General features: G+C 39.3%; 3 protein-coding genes across 3 annotated transcripts; 2 read left to right on the top strand and 1 right to left on the bottom strand.

Moving 5' to 3' along the window:
* Window positions 1–7,871: 7,871 nt before the first annotated feature.
* Window positions 7,872–8,377, top strand: ASPSYDRAFT_278549 (uncharacterized protein). The gene has a single exon (XM_040844445.1). The coding sequence runs from the start codon at window positions 8,044–8,046 to the stop codon at window positions 8,308–8,310; it is 267 nt and encodes an 88-aa protein (XP_040707728.1). The 5' UTR covers window positions 7,872–8,043; the 3' UTR covers window positions 8,311–8,377.
* A 67-nt stretch (window positions 8,378–8,444) lies between these two features.
* On the bottom strand, window positions 8,445–10,002 carry gwt1 (putative GPI anchor biosynthesis protein Gwt1; the record flags this gene model as incomplete). Its single annotated transcript, XM_040840906.1, has 2 exons — window positions 8,445–9,839; window positions 9,907–10,002. The coding sequence occupies 2 exons, from the start codon at window positions 10,000–10,002 to the stop codon at window positions 8,445–8,447; spliced, it is 1,491 nt and encodes a 496-aa protein (XP_040707729.1).
* Window positions 10,003–13,362: 3,360 nt separating this feature from the next.
* On the top strand, window positions 13,363–14,319 carry ASPSYDRAFT_83958 (bZIP transcription factor; the record flags this gene model as incomplete). The annotated part of the gene is made up of 2 exons (XM_040851284.1): window positions 13,363–13,669; window positions 13,751–14,319. The coding sequence occupies 2 exons, from the start codon at window positions 13,363–13,365 to the stop codon at window positions 14,317–14,319; spliced, it is 876 nt and encodes a 291-aa protein (XP_040707730.1).
* Between the last annotated feature and the right edge of the window lie 251 nt (window positions 14,320–14,570).

Here is a 14,570-nt window from a genome sequence, read left to right on the forward strand (position 1 = left end):
AATCTACTACCACTAGAATCGTATTATATGCCTCGCGAGATCCGTTCAAGTCTTCAGTCTTGATACTCGCGGGTAAGTCAGTAATGAAATCTATACTAATCTACTCCTAGGGATTCGCGGGGACTAGCAGCAGTTCTAATAATCCTTGTTACTTACTATACAGGACTCGCGAACCCTAGTAGATATTACAGGCCTTGTAGTACTCTGATATAAAAATCTATATATTTAGCTAGAAGAACCTTTACTAAACTAGCTCAAGGGTCTTCCTCTCCGCGAAGTATCCTACTAGAGGATTATTATACAGCTTTACAAGAATCTCCATTCGCAGCCAGTAGTGGTCTAGAATATATAACCTTTCTAGGTTATAAAGGTATCTATCCTGTACTATCTAATACTTCTATAGATATGGTGTACTCTTATAATAGTCTAGATCCTTTACAAGGCTATTAAACTTATAAATTACCTCGCAGACCTTCTTTGCAAGCAGGTCCTTCTCTAAGAGCCTTAGCAAGCTCTCTAACAGCCTCTGTAAGGGGTTATTCCTAAATAGTCCCTCTTCCTTGCAGAACTATTATATTTCTTCCTGCGAGCACTCTAACTCCGAGAGCCTTGTTAAGGATATCACAGCCATAGCCATGATCTAGTCTCTACTAGACTGAGAAGGATTGGAATCCTTTACAGTATAGATACTGCCCGTACTACCTATTACAGCTACTAAGGGAACTTTAATCCCAAGCCAGTCTCTACTAGAAGTAGAAGAAGGTATAGAAACCTTTATAGTATAGATACTACTAGTACTGTCTACAGCAGCAGGGAAAACCGCAGCCCCTCTAGATAATTACACGTCCGCGAATCCTAGTTATAAGAGTAGCTTCTACTTTACTCACTTACTATAATCTCTATAGTCTTCCTTGCATTAACTATCTCTTATATAATTAACTCTCTGCGAGGGCCTATCCGCAGGATTTAACTTCCCTGCGTGATGGGTAATCCTGAACCTGAACCCCGCCAGGAACTGGGACCAGTGAATCTGTATTTACAAAAGCACCTTACTAGGTGACTGAAACGCAGCCAAGATCTTATAATTAGTAATAACCTTAACTTCTCGCAGACTACCCTGCAGGTAGTGCCTCCACTCGCGGAAAGACTCTATAATTACTAGTAGTTCTTGACTTACCTGTCGCGTAGTTTACTTTACTAGGGGACAGCTTCCGCGAGAAGAATACTACTGGTTTCTATATCCCTTCTAGATGTAGCTAGGTGAGGACTCCTGCGAGCCCCCTCCCGGAGGCATCTATCTTAACTCGCGAGAGCAGATCCTCAAGAAAATAATTTAACTAAATTATTTCTATAAACTTTTTCTTTAGAATATTCACGGCCTCGCGAGCCTCAGCTATTATAACTGAGCTCTTATTCTTAACTATCCTCGCGGGTCTATTCTTAGGTTTGCGAAGGAGATCAGTCAAGGATACTATTATCCATATATATCTATAGATAAACCTGTAATACTAGTTTATAAACCTAAGAAATGCAAGTATCTTGTGAACTACTTCTAGTATAGGCTAGTCCTGGATAGTAGCCACTTGCGAGGGTTCTATCTTAATCCCTTATAGAGTAATGATATATCCTAGGAAGTTAATCTACTAGGTTATAAAGGTATACTTACTATATTTATAGTATAATCTAGCTTCACGAAGCCTCTTCAGTACCTCGCGAACATGTTATTAATGCTCTGCTATATCCTGCGAGAATATAATAATATTATTGATATAGATAATTACTATAATATCTAATAGGTCACGGAACACCCAGTTCACATATCCTTGGAATATTACAGGAGCATTAGTTAGCCCAAAAGGCATAATTAAGTACTTAAATAATCTATATTTTATATAAAAGACTGTCTTCTACTCATCCCCTTCTATAATTTAAATGTGATTATATGCATCGCGAAGATCCAGTTGCGTGAAGATCTTCGCGCTACTCAGTCATGAAATTATCTTATTAATCAATAGAAGTGGGTATCGGTTCTTCAGTAATATCGCGTTTAAACCATGGAAGTCTATATATATATAAATACCACCATCCTTCTTAGCCGTGTATAGTAATAGTGCACCCGCGGAGGACTTGGATGCCCGGATCCAGCCCTTCGCGAGCATTATCTATATATATTCATATATAGCGGCGGATTCCTGCGGGGAATAATAATATATCAGTCTAAATAGCAGACTCTTGCCTTCTTCTAACTTAATCTTTAAATCTACTTCTTTATAATAAGAGAGTAATTCCTGCGACTCTTCCTCTAAGAATACACTCATGAACTTACTGCACTACTCTGGTAACTTCTTACCCGTGATAATCTACTGAATATCTATCGCGCTCACTATAAAAATCCTATCTTGACTGTTATAAGAGAATATATTAAACTCTTCCGCGGATATTATATTTACTAATACCTTTTATGAGTTAAAAATACATTCTTGTGATGCCCAATACATAGTTAGATCATGAATTATCAGCCAAGGTATTCCCAGTATTACCTCTATTATATCTAGAGATACTACCGCGAGAATATAGAACACCTGTTATATTCCTCGCGAGTCTTAGAGATTAAATTCTACCTCCGCAACTCTAAAATTCTGTAACTTCTCCTTATTTACTATTTATATATAGATCTGGTAAGGGAGTATTTTCTATCCTGCTTGCTTCGCGAGAAGAGATAGAATTATATTAATAGTACTCCCACTATCCATCAAGGCCTCGCGGTCTATAGCAACTCCACTTGATAAGATAACCTTTACAGGTAAGAAAATCCTCTCTACTACTAGTTAGTCCTTATTACTAATAATTAGTACAGTATTTATAGATACTATAGTTACAAGATTCTCCTATTAAGTTATTTTTGCTGCCGCGAGCTTAGGATAGTTTAGTTTAATATACCCCGGCTTATTATAATTATAGTATCACGGGTTCCGGTCCTAGTTACTAGAAGATTATGACTTTCTATTCCTATAGAATCCTTGTTAATTATACCCTTGCGAGGTCTTAAGTTTATCCTTAGTTCCTCGCGGGGGACTATTCTACCTTAATTATTAATTTGTGGGCTTTGTCCCTTGGTTGGAGCTCACTTATAGGGATAGTGGAAGACTTAGTTATAGCTTTATAATAAGGAATACTATCTCCACGAGAGTAGTAGGGAATTTTAGTTATTCATGAACCTATTATTTAATAGCTGCCGGGTAGGACTTGAAGAATATTTACAAGAGAATAGTATCAGGATTTATCCCTTCCTCTCCTAGCTCAGATTATTATTCGCGCTACTACTAGAGATAGGTATAGTCACTTTCACCTTCTATACTTCGCATGTAAAGAGCCTTATTCTATATAATATACAATCTATTCGCGGGATCTCCTAGCTATATAACCAGGAATTCATAAAGGTTATTCCAGGTAGGATCCTCTATTACAGCTGACTCTATTTCCTATAATCCTTATAGGGTTAAGTTAAGGTATAATACCGTGAGGTTTAGAAGGTCCTTATCTAAGTAGTTTCCTATATCCCTATATACTTGGATCTTTCGCGTGAAGCTACAGTAGTTTGCGTAGTTAGTTATATAATACTGTTCTTCCTTCGCGGGAATCTTAGATAATAGCAGTCGTTTCGGGGCTGGTATAGAGGAGATTAATCTATCACGATCATGCTTTCTTAAAGATTGCGAAGCAGCTGATCCATGTTAGATTATTATAATTAATTCTCGTTATTCTTCTATCTCTCTTACTTGGGTGGCTTGTCTGCGAAGGTCTACCAGAGATAGGCTTTCAAGATATTCTTGTAAAATAGTAGGGGAAGCCTCCTGGTCAGTAGATATAGTTATTTATAATAATTCAGATACTTTATTTGCAGGCGGTATCAAGTTAATTTGTGAAGGATAAGTGATATCTACTTTATAACTTTATTCCGGGGCTCGCGAGCTAGATTATATATTAGGTATTATTACCCCTGACAGACCAAACGTGAAGTTGAGTGTTAAAATTATAAGGTCCTTGGCCTTGGGGGTTGTTGTGAATAGTGTGAAAGAGTATAATATACTTAAATATAAGAGATAAAGAATCGCGAGGAGTATATTTTAAGAATTAAGGAATTCTAGTAGATTAACACTAAAGTTCTAATATCATGCCCTTCACGATATGAAGAGGTTCCCTCGCGGGCTGAGTCAGCTGGGAGCTGACTCAGCTCTATACTTCGCGAATACTCAGGCATTCTTGCAGAGGGTCTTACAATAGGAAAACATGGTATTACTATAAATCTTTTATCTTATAGAGTTATAATTTATAATTATAAGAATAGCAAGATCCTCAGGTATAGTCTTATCTATAATAATACCTATTTTCTCTAATAAAGCTATAATAAGAAAGCAATTCTAGCAGTTAAAAATAATATATAGATAGTCTTTAGTATAGTTCAGAAGTCTAAGGATAATATTAACTAGAATAATATATCTACTATAATTATAAAAATTAAAGAAGAACTACTAAGATAGTATCTAATACCTCCAGTAACTCCTCCTACTATCTATTTCCTAAGGAACTAAAATAATAAAGCAGAAACTGAGTGCAGTTATATTATAGAAGTATAGTAAATAGATTCCTCTACTTCTATAGCTCTAAAGAAAGATCAGGTAAATTTATTTACCTAGTATTAATAATTTATCTATTTAGGTATATAGAATATTATACAAGCGTTAAAAATAGTTAAAGGCATGGATATTAAAGGTCTTACTATACTAAAACATGTGTGTGAATCATGCAGAGTATCTTATACAAGTACCTATAATAGAAAGTAATAATTAATGCCTGCTAAAAAGTGCGGTAATTAAATCTTTATAGATCTTAGAGAAGGCTATAATAAAATACTAATTATACTTATTAGTAGTGATTATTATTAGATATTTATTATTAATTAGTATAATAGCTATCTTAAAGCTTTTATTCTCTAAGATAAGTACTTAGCTACTAACTATTTAAGGGATTATATTAAAGAATCTGAATAAGCTGGCTATCCTATTTTAAGAGTTTATACTGATAATAGTAGTGAATTCTAGAAAAAAGAATTACAAGCCTGGATATACTTAAAATATATTTAATAGAAATAGACTATAGTATATATGTGACATCCACGCTAGCTGCAATCCCGTGATCATACCCATAGACCAAAAAAGGTCCAACGAGACTACTTACTAGTAGTCTTGTTGATTGCAGCGATATATAAAACCTAACCATGTGGCAACTGCCTGAATCCTAAGGCACATATATAATCCATCACATGGTAAATCACATGCTTGCTATTCATGTAATCACATATATCTATAGCTAAAACATGCCTGTAGAATAAATTAGTCTTATAATTATAAATTAAGTATAAGCTGTACTCTATTACTAAAGTAGATTTTTATAAGAACTCTAAGATAAAATATTTCTTGATATTATATTTCTATATAATCTCTTATCTATACAAGGCAAGCTAAAGACCCTATATAAGATATACTCAGATAATAAACTAGATATCTTATTATTAAGAGCTCTGGGATATAAAGTATATCTAATAATTTCTCTAGAAATTAGAAGTTAAAGAGAAGTAACTAAAATTAATCCTTATACTACTATTATTTATCTAGTTAGTTATATAAGCCTAGAAAAGTAGTATAAAGTATAGGATCTTGAGTTTAATACTATTAAACTAGTATAAGACCTTATCTTTAATAAAGAATTAGATCCTGAGCTTTATAGGGATCCTGATAATAATTATAGAAAGTTCTAGACTTCTCCTCCTTCTAATAAATTAGATTAAGCTAATAAAGTTAGTAGAGAATTAGATAATAAGATATCTAGCCCTACTACTTTAAAACTAATTTCTTCCTTTCTTCCTGCCCCTAATATTGCTTGGATTAATAAATTAATTATATTAATACCCAAGAATAATACTACAGACTAACTAGACCCCGCTATAATATAATATATTAATTATTTAGTAGAGGAATTTAAGGATTATAAGTAAGTATTAGTAGCTTGCCTTATATAAGAAGAATTAGTCTATATAGGAGAATAAGGAGGTACTTATAATAGTATTATTAAATCCTCTATCTATAAGAAAGTAGTTAATTTAAAAGAGAAGACCTAATAGGAAAAGATAATACAGGATAAAATTAATATATTAGTTAAATATAGAATATAGAAACTTATAGATTTACTAGCTGGGTATAAAGCTATTACTAGTAAATAGATTTATAAGATTAAAATTAGTACTAATAATAAGATTACCTACTTTAAAGTATGGTAGATTACTCACGGCTTCATGCAGTAACATGGTATTAATTATTTTAATACATACGCGCCTACTATAAAGCTAGTATCTATATATATTTTATTTATGATTTCTGCAGCAAGAGGCTATAAGATTATTTAGGTAGACTTTAAGCTAGTATTCCTGCAAGGGTAATTTAATATTAATAAAGTTATATATATCTAATAGCTAAAGAGCTTTAATAATAGTACTAAATATATTTATTAGTTACTTCTATTAATCTATAGCTTAAAGTAATCTACCAGGAATTAGTATCTTACCTTTTAAAATAAAGTATTAAAAGCAGGCCTCCGAGCCTGTAAATCTAATAAATATATATTTATTACTAAAACAGGCCTTATAATAATATTTTATATTAATAACACTTTGCTAGCTAGCCCCTAGAAGGAGCTAGACTGTATTATTATCTTCTTTAAGACTGAATTTAAGGTATCAGATATTAAGCTATTGAATTACTACTTAGGTATTAAAGTCTAATAGAATATTAAATAGTAAACTATCAAATTTTTATAGAAAGACTTTATAGATTAATTTTTTATTATTTTTAATAGATTATTTAAGATTACACCTGTTCCTATAGATAAGAGGGTGAAGCTTAAAAAGTATGTAGAAGAAATATAGAATAAAATATAAAAAAAGTATTAAGCAGCACTTGGGAGCTTTATATATTTAATATTATAAACCCGTGCTAATCTATTCTTCTATATAGAAAAGCTACTTTGCTATATCTTAAATCCTAGTCCTGTATATTTTATATAGCTAAAAAAGGTACTATAATATCTTACTAGTATAATATCCTATAGGATTATATATAAAGCTTACCCAAATATCTAAGATAATATAGAGTATATTAGAGTTATTAAAGAATATATAGATATAGATTATGCAGGCTGTATTAATACTAGATACTCTATAACTAGATAGATATATTACTTTATTAATAGACCTATTTTATAGAGTTTAAAGTACTAAATAGTTATTTCTCTTTTAACTATAGAGGCTAAGTATTAAGTAATTATTAAGGCTAGAAAAGAAGCTTTATAGATTATATATTTATTTAAAGAACTTAGATTTAGAGGAGTTAGCCTAATATAGATATACTCTAATAATAAGCTAGCTTTAAAGCTAAGTAATAATATCTAATTCTACTCCTGAACTAAATATATTAATATTTTATAATATTAGATAAGAGAAGCTATTCAGAAAGGTTTACTCTATCTCTTCTATATCTAAATAGATTACTAGATAGTAGACAGGCTTACTAAAGTATTAAATAAAGCTAAGTTTATCTAATTTATTAGAGCTGTTAGGATTTATAATATTAATAATTAGAATAACATACTTTACCTATATAGATTATTTACTATATAACTAAATAGCTTTATAAAAAGTTCAGGATATCCCCCTTAAGGGGGTATATTAATATTAATAATCCTAGTAAAGGCAGTAACTTCACTATTTATATTAATATTAAATTAGTAAGGTCAATAATTTACTATTTATACCTTTAAAGAAGTCTTTACTATAGAGTTATATAAGAAAAGCTTACTTATTCCTAGCGTGACAATATAGAGGTATAAATAGGCCTTCTATAGCTGTGTCTAATCAAAAACTATGCACTTCTTTTCATATCGATTTAGTAGAGACTTTTCCACAGATATCAACTCAACCAGTTTGAAGTAATGGTAACACACTCCTGGGTGTGTCCGATGCTTCTTAAAGGGCCAGAGAGATCTGCGTTTCTGCTTTTTTCTGTGCAACTCTTGCCAACTTTATCTGGTGGCGCTATGTTAAGTACTTCCTTAATGAAGAAGGGTCCGCGCCTTAAGTTGCTATCCCAGCTACGGCATTGCATAGTATTAGTTATGGCTTGTAGGCGGGACTCTTGTGATAGCCACAGGCCACTTGGTAGCATGCATGCCCTGAATGTCTTAGTTCAAAGACCTTAAGGAATTAAGTATAAGTAGTATTATCAAGTTTTAGTATAAATGCACTTCATCGATCGCCAGAATAATTCACAATCTATACTGGTGAGATGGCTCCCATAAACAACCCCCGTAAATCCCGGACGCCTTGATAGCAATCATAACTTGATTTTGAAATTGATAGCATCAAGTCCCAAAGCGATTCCCGTGATAACGGCGGCATACCCAACCAAAACTAGCAAGGCTTGAGTATTGTTAACATCCAATGTTGGAATGGTTAAATTGACGGCCCCAGTGAGTAGATTAGCGATTAAGAAAATGGCAAGCCCGCCACTGTTAAATGCCTTCATAATCGGACTCGTCGCGAGGCTTATGCGCCCTGCCTCCTCATTCTTACCCGTCGATGCTCGATGGACAAAAGGGAAGAATGTGGTTTCAATAAGGCAGAATAGGAAGAGCTGGGCGTTGTTGAAGGCTGCAACCCAGAGGACGTATGGCATATTGGCCAGGCGCCGGGAAACTGGGATGTTGGCACCAAACCCTAGGAGGTATGTTGAATTCAGTGCAAATAACGCTATACATCCCAGCGTTTGAGCTGCCGCGCGGATCAGCACGCGCTTTCGAGCTTGTTGTGGGGTTGTCGAAGGGGTCATTCCGCTAGGTATGATTCTAATCCCTGTGGCGCGCCCCGCAAGGAAGATCGCTAGATATCCCAAAAAAGAGAAAATTCCCTCACGATTTTTCGAAAGCAGGTCATTTCCTCGCGGGGAGATGAGGATATAACCCTTTAGGTCGGTAGACTCCAGCGCTACCTGGTAAAGCACCGCAACGCCAAGCGAAAGAACCTCATATGAAGGTATAAGTGTGGCCACACCCTCGAATACCTCCACGAAAGGAGGAAGGAACCCCAGTGTAAAAAAGAAATTCCAATGCACCCCGTATTCGGTGACATGCTCTGCATAGTCCAGGTTTTTGACACTGTATAGCCGGATAAGACCGAGAACGAGAAGCGGGATGGAATGCCGCATTGACGAAGTAAATCTCTGTGTCAGTGTTTTATTATGCGATGTACCGGCCTCCCGGCTCTTAAGAACAGAGCGCGCAGATACTACACCGCCCGAAAACACAAAGGATCCCACACCCAGGTCCATCAGTGAGGTACCCCAATTTTCGGCTTTGGCGAAACGACGAGGAAAGATGCGGAAGTCAACAGCCAGTATAGCAATGCAGGTAATGATCATCATGGCTGCGCGGTAGATGGTGAGGAATGGATGGATAGGTAAGGATTCTGGCGCGCTTGATTCATGTTGCGAGGCCGCGGTTTGCGGAGGTTTCGCTTTGGTCTGTGTCCGACGAGGCCGCGTGCTCAGTAGAAGCAAAACGGCCGGAGATATCAGGAGAATATTTAACAGCCATGGAGCGGAGGAGTATAGGGTCGTCGCAAACAAGATCGCTAATACGTTGAGCAAAAAGTCGGTAATGAGAGCCGCTGGACCGTAAGGTGTGAAAAACGAGAGTCGCGATTGGAGCACCGACCAGAGGAAAACAGAAGCCTATACAGTTGAATAAATTAGTACACTGGATAAGCGAAAGAGAAGTACAAGAGATCCCAAAACTAACAGGAGCAACGAGGGTCACTGCGTTGATTTCTAGAATGCTTCCTCCGCTCAGGTTCGACACGAAAGCCTCCTTCCGGGACTTGTAGTCTGAGTCCATTTTGGTTGGCCGGTGCAAATAGACAGCTAGTCAAATTCAAACAGCGCTCAATGCACCATCATTTGCTGGGTAGAGGTTGAGAGTCGCGAGTTGTTCGAGTGTTTGTTCCGACTGGTCAGGCATGACGTTGATTCCATCTGGCCTTTTCGGAGTTATGGTATTACATATTATTTGTTAATTTTCGTTAGATAATGGCGTAATTATTGTAATAAGATTACCTCACCCGCAGAGTATACAAACACACCTTCCATCATCTTCTCTCAACCTCGACTTCCACTGCAATCAGCTTCAATGACCACCAGCCTGCATGACATTGTAGACATCTTGTCCTCTTTAAGTCTGAACCGCGACGATCTCCGCCAGTTGTTCGCTCCGTCGCCTTGAGGATGAGTTGGCATCGTTACCCCGCAATTCATTCACTAGATTCCCTCGGGCTTTGATCTGGAATTCTGGATATCGTTATCCAGAGATTCCAGTCTTTTCTCTGGTCGCCTTGATTCGGAACCTTTCCGGTTTCGGATGAAGCTCCCCGGCGCCAGGAGACTCGACACGCTTGGTTAGACGTGCGAGTGATCAGCCGCGGTTCGAAACCTTGAATGTGTTGAGCAACCCAGAGAAAAATATCGGTAACGCCGTGACACTACACTGTCAACCACAAAATAACAAACAGCTGAGATCAAGCTAGGGAAACCCCCACAATAAATACTAAGATTATCAACCTCAGGAGTTTGGGTCGCTCATCTGAACATGGAAGATGAGCACAAGATCCAACGCATTGGAAACAGGCCCGGTCTCCAAGCTACAAACGCCGCAATTACCCCCAGTCATACCAGATAATAACTACGTTTCAGTCTATGAGACAAATGTCAAGTTTGCCGTTTATATTCCAGTCAGCATGAGCCGATGGGCCATTGCCAAAGTTTGCATGAACTTCAACAAAGGAAGGCCATCCATTATTGATAGCCTTGTCACGGTTATCATTGATGGAGAAATAATAAAGCATGTCGAGGACCGACAAGACAGTCAGCGCCGTCCAAATTAAGGAAATACCACGGCGTGTCTATTTGCCAAGCGGCACCTGTTCAGCCTCTTAGGAATTCCAGGCCCACAACCAAGCATCTACCTCCACAGGACACCGTGTTTGTGCCTCTTAGGGTACAGATCAGATTGTTATCATCTTCTTCTAATATTGATAGCCAAACTGGAGGAATCTTCATACCCCATAATATTCTGTTGGAAACTCTACTTTCGACGCGTTCGCAAGGAACAGAATAATGAACTAGTACACACACAAGGTGACAAAGTTCGGACATACTTCGGAAGAAAGCAGGAACCAGGAACATGAACGAATCATGATGGGGAGGGGATCGACAAGAGTTGACTCAGTTATCTCCGACCCTCCGATTGATGGCTGGCGGCTGGCCAACTCCACTACACTCTGGAACTCGGACAATAGTCAACGAACTCGACACTAGTGTTATTATTCGAGAAGAAAGAGACCGAAGGCATCATCAAGCTGGAGTGTTTCGGCACGTCATGCATGGCTCAGTGAGCAGTTATCATTGGTGTTCTGGTATTTCATCTTTTGTCAATCCCCACTTCCATCCTCCGTGTGGTGTATTTGGTACTTTCCATTAATCCATTATTCCTTAGGCATTGCTCCCAAGTACTCCGACGCTATCAAACGCCATCGTGAATATCTGAGAGCATTATATATATATATAAAAAAGGGGGTAGGAAGAGGAAAATGAAAAAAGATAAATTATGCACCTCCCGCAGCGCCATCTACACTCTACGAAGTACGTACGTATACGGACTCCATCGGTGGATTGCAGGACGATTCAAGCTGTGTGGACTGTGGAGTCGGTTTTCACCTTCCGCGTGGTTCAGTCGGTAAAATCACCCATGGTTCTAGAATCTTAGTGCGAGCCTTCCAAGATCTGACAATGGAGGTTTCGGAGACAGACTCTTGGACAAGAGCAGGTAAGCTTGGCTTGTCAGCACTAGCATGGATTATACGCGATTTACAAAATCTTAACTGATTGGAGAACTTATCGGCACTTGCCAAGGTTCAGGACCGAAAATACCGGTATACCCTCAAAAATAAATCAGAAACCTCGAAAATTCAACTTCGATGCAAACTGTGAAGAGACGAGTTAGTGGCCCGACATGGCTGATGGGATGAGGCAGGGCGGTTCATCAACCCACTCTGTTCAGGATTCTACTTTCCAGCCTCATTTTTACCCCATCTCTAGTGAGTTTTTGCTTCCCTTCCCCTTCCGGACAGCGGCATATACTCCTGCGCCCAACATCGCTGTTCGATGCTTTGCCAAACTCTAAAGTCTCTAAAAAGGGACTGGGTCACCGACCGATGGATCTTAAGGGTCTCACGATAACTTTTGGGCCCAAAATTGCCACTTCCACCATGTGGCTCGGGGAAGCACCGTACTGACGATGCGGTTTGTTCTTGGAAATTAGGATGTTATTCTGGCCCCAGGGATTATTCGACGCTTGGGTCCCGGAATGCAGATTCGGAGCGGACGTGCCGAGAGTCAAAACAGTATTTTCACGATTACACGACCAGATCGGGTAACCCCTTTAGGGCACCTTTAACGTTTCTTGGGCGCCAAGTGCCCCCATTTCCAATTGGGAACTAGGGCATGCCTAAACTCCGTGGGTGGGTTGGTCGGAGGATTCCATAGCGCGGACCCATAGGAATAACTCGTTTAGAAGGGACGCTTTGCTCGCCATTGCCACCATCTCACAGAATCTCCCCGAGTCTTGTTCTTTGTGTCTGCCCATTGGCGCGCTCTGCGCCAGGGGGACTGGTGTCTTGAAAAGACGGTTTCCACGGAGTATCCCCGGCCTCAGAATTCCTGACTGCGGGCCTAATAATGCTGTTGTTGAGATTCCAGTTCTCTCTGTCAATAATATTTGGCATTATTATTGATACTGGCCCCAGTGTTCTGGTGGTGATTACGAAAGTGATACAGCCTAAGCCGTGGCCGATCTCAGCTCGCGACATCCGCGACTTTCCTTTCCAGTGGCTTGCTTTGGGGTAGATCCCTTTATCTTTATGTCGTACCGCACCAGCGATGGGGCTCCATCCATTAATTCCTTTTTCTACCCTCTTGACATATTTTACTTTCTTTTATTTCCCCCCTGTCCCCAACCAACTCTAGCTCCCCAGGGCCCACGCACGTGGTACGACTATAACCACCTTAATATCCAGTGAAATCCGACATCTGTGCCGCCCACAAACCCGGAATGTAGCGTTCTTACCTTACATTCAAGTCTACCCTTAGCGAAAGAATCAGAACTACTGAAACTATCACCCTGACATCCAAATCGGAGCACAGAATGAGCTCTAACCAAGACCCCTCCCAGTTTAAGAAGAAAGAAACACGGGCTGGGACACGTAGAGTAACGTCGCTTACGGCAGAACAACTGGAAAGAAAGCGTGCCAACGACCGTGAGGCGCAAAGGACAATTCGACAGCGGACAAAGGAACATATTGAGCGATTGGAACTTCAAGTGGCTGAACTTAGAGCCAAAGGGGACAAATTCGACGAGATCGCGCGAAGAAATGCTCTCCTGGAAACTGAGATCAGGGCGCTACGGCATCAGTTAGCCACATCAGCAGGGCATACAGGGTATCAAAACTTGGGTGAGTATTCCATCTGTTGTTTAATATTTACATGAAGTTATCCCAGTCGCACCCCGCTGACCCTTACCTGATGCCGGTCAGAGGAGCCATACAGCCAACAGCCGGGGCCGATCATTCCATCCCCTCAATACCCCGATGCTCTAGGGGCGAACTCAACACCCAGGACGCCATCAGTTCTATCAACGTCAAGCCAGGTTTCAGCTTCGCGTGACTGGCCTCCTTACGCTTCAACTCGCTCTTCTTCAAGATGCGAATCTTCGGACACAGAGTACCCAACCAGAGTCGAACCCTGGGCTTTCGACGGGCCTCCCCAAGCGCCTGTGCCAATGTCTATACCACATTCGCACGTTAGTTACCACCCGCAAAGTAGCGGACATGTACCAGAGCCTGCGTTTTCATCCTATCAGCCCCTTTATCCCGGACCGAGCGCCAGTCGGGCGGCGCCGGAGGGATTGCCTGCCCACGGTCAACATTCTCAGGAGGCGTCATACGAATCCGCTCGAGTAGCAGTATCGGCGCCATCAGAGAATCAAACAACCGCATATCCTACCCTACAACCGCCACCACCGCCGCAATTTCAACAGATGATGACCCATCCTTCCCACCCTCCACGGAGCGGTTATGATTACGACTGGGTCCACCGCTCTTGATGTCTGAATGAAATCTTCAGAAAAGTGCACATCTCAAGGAATTAGTGATTCGCCAAATGCGAGAACGCAAGTTATTGGAGCAATCAAGTCGTGCCCACCTGCTCAACGAACGTACTACACATTAAACTAACGGTGTAAGTACCCAGTGACCGGAACTGGACACCACCATCACCAACACACCCGTTACCGCCATCGACATATAAGCCTACAATACAATCAACTAATCGAGCGTGCATCTAATACAATAGTGC

The sequence above is a fragment of the Aspergillus sydowii genome, assembly GCF_001890705.1.
Source record: "Aspergillus sydowii CBS 593.65 unplaced genomic scaffold ASPSYscaffold_1, whole genome shotgun sequence".
Taxonomy (NCBI): Eukaryota; Fungi; Ascomycota; class Eurotiomycetes; order Eurotiales; family Aspergillaceae; genus Aspergillus; species Aspergillus sydowii.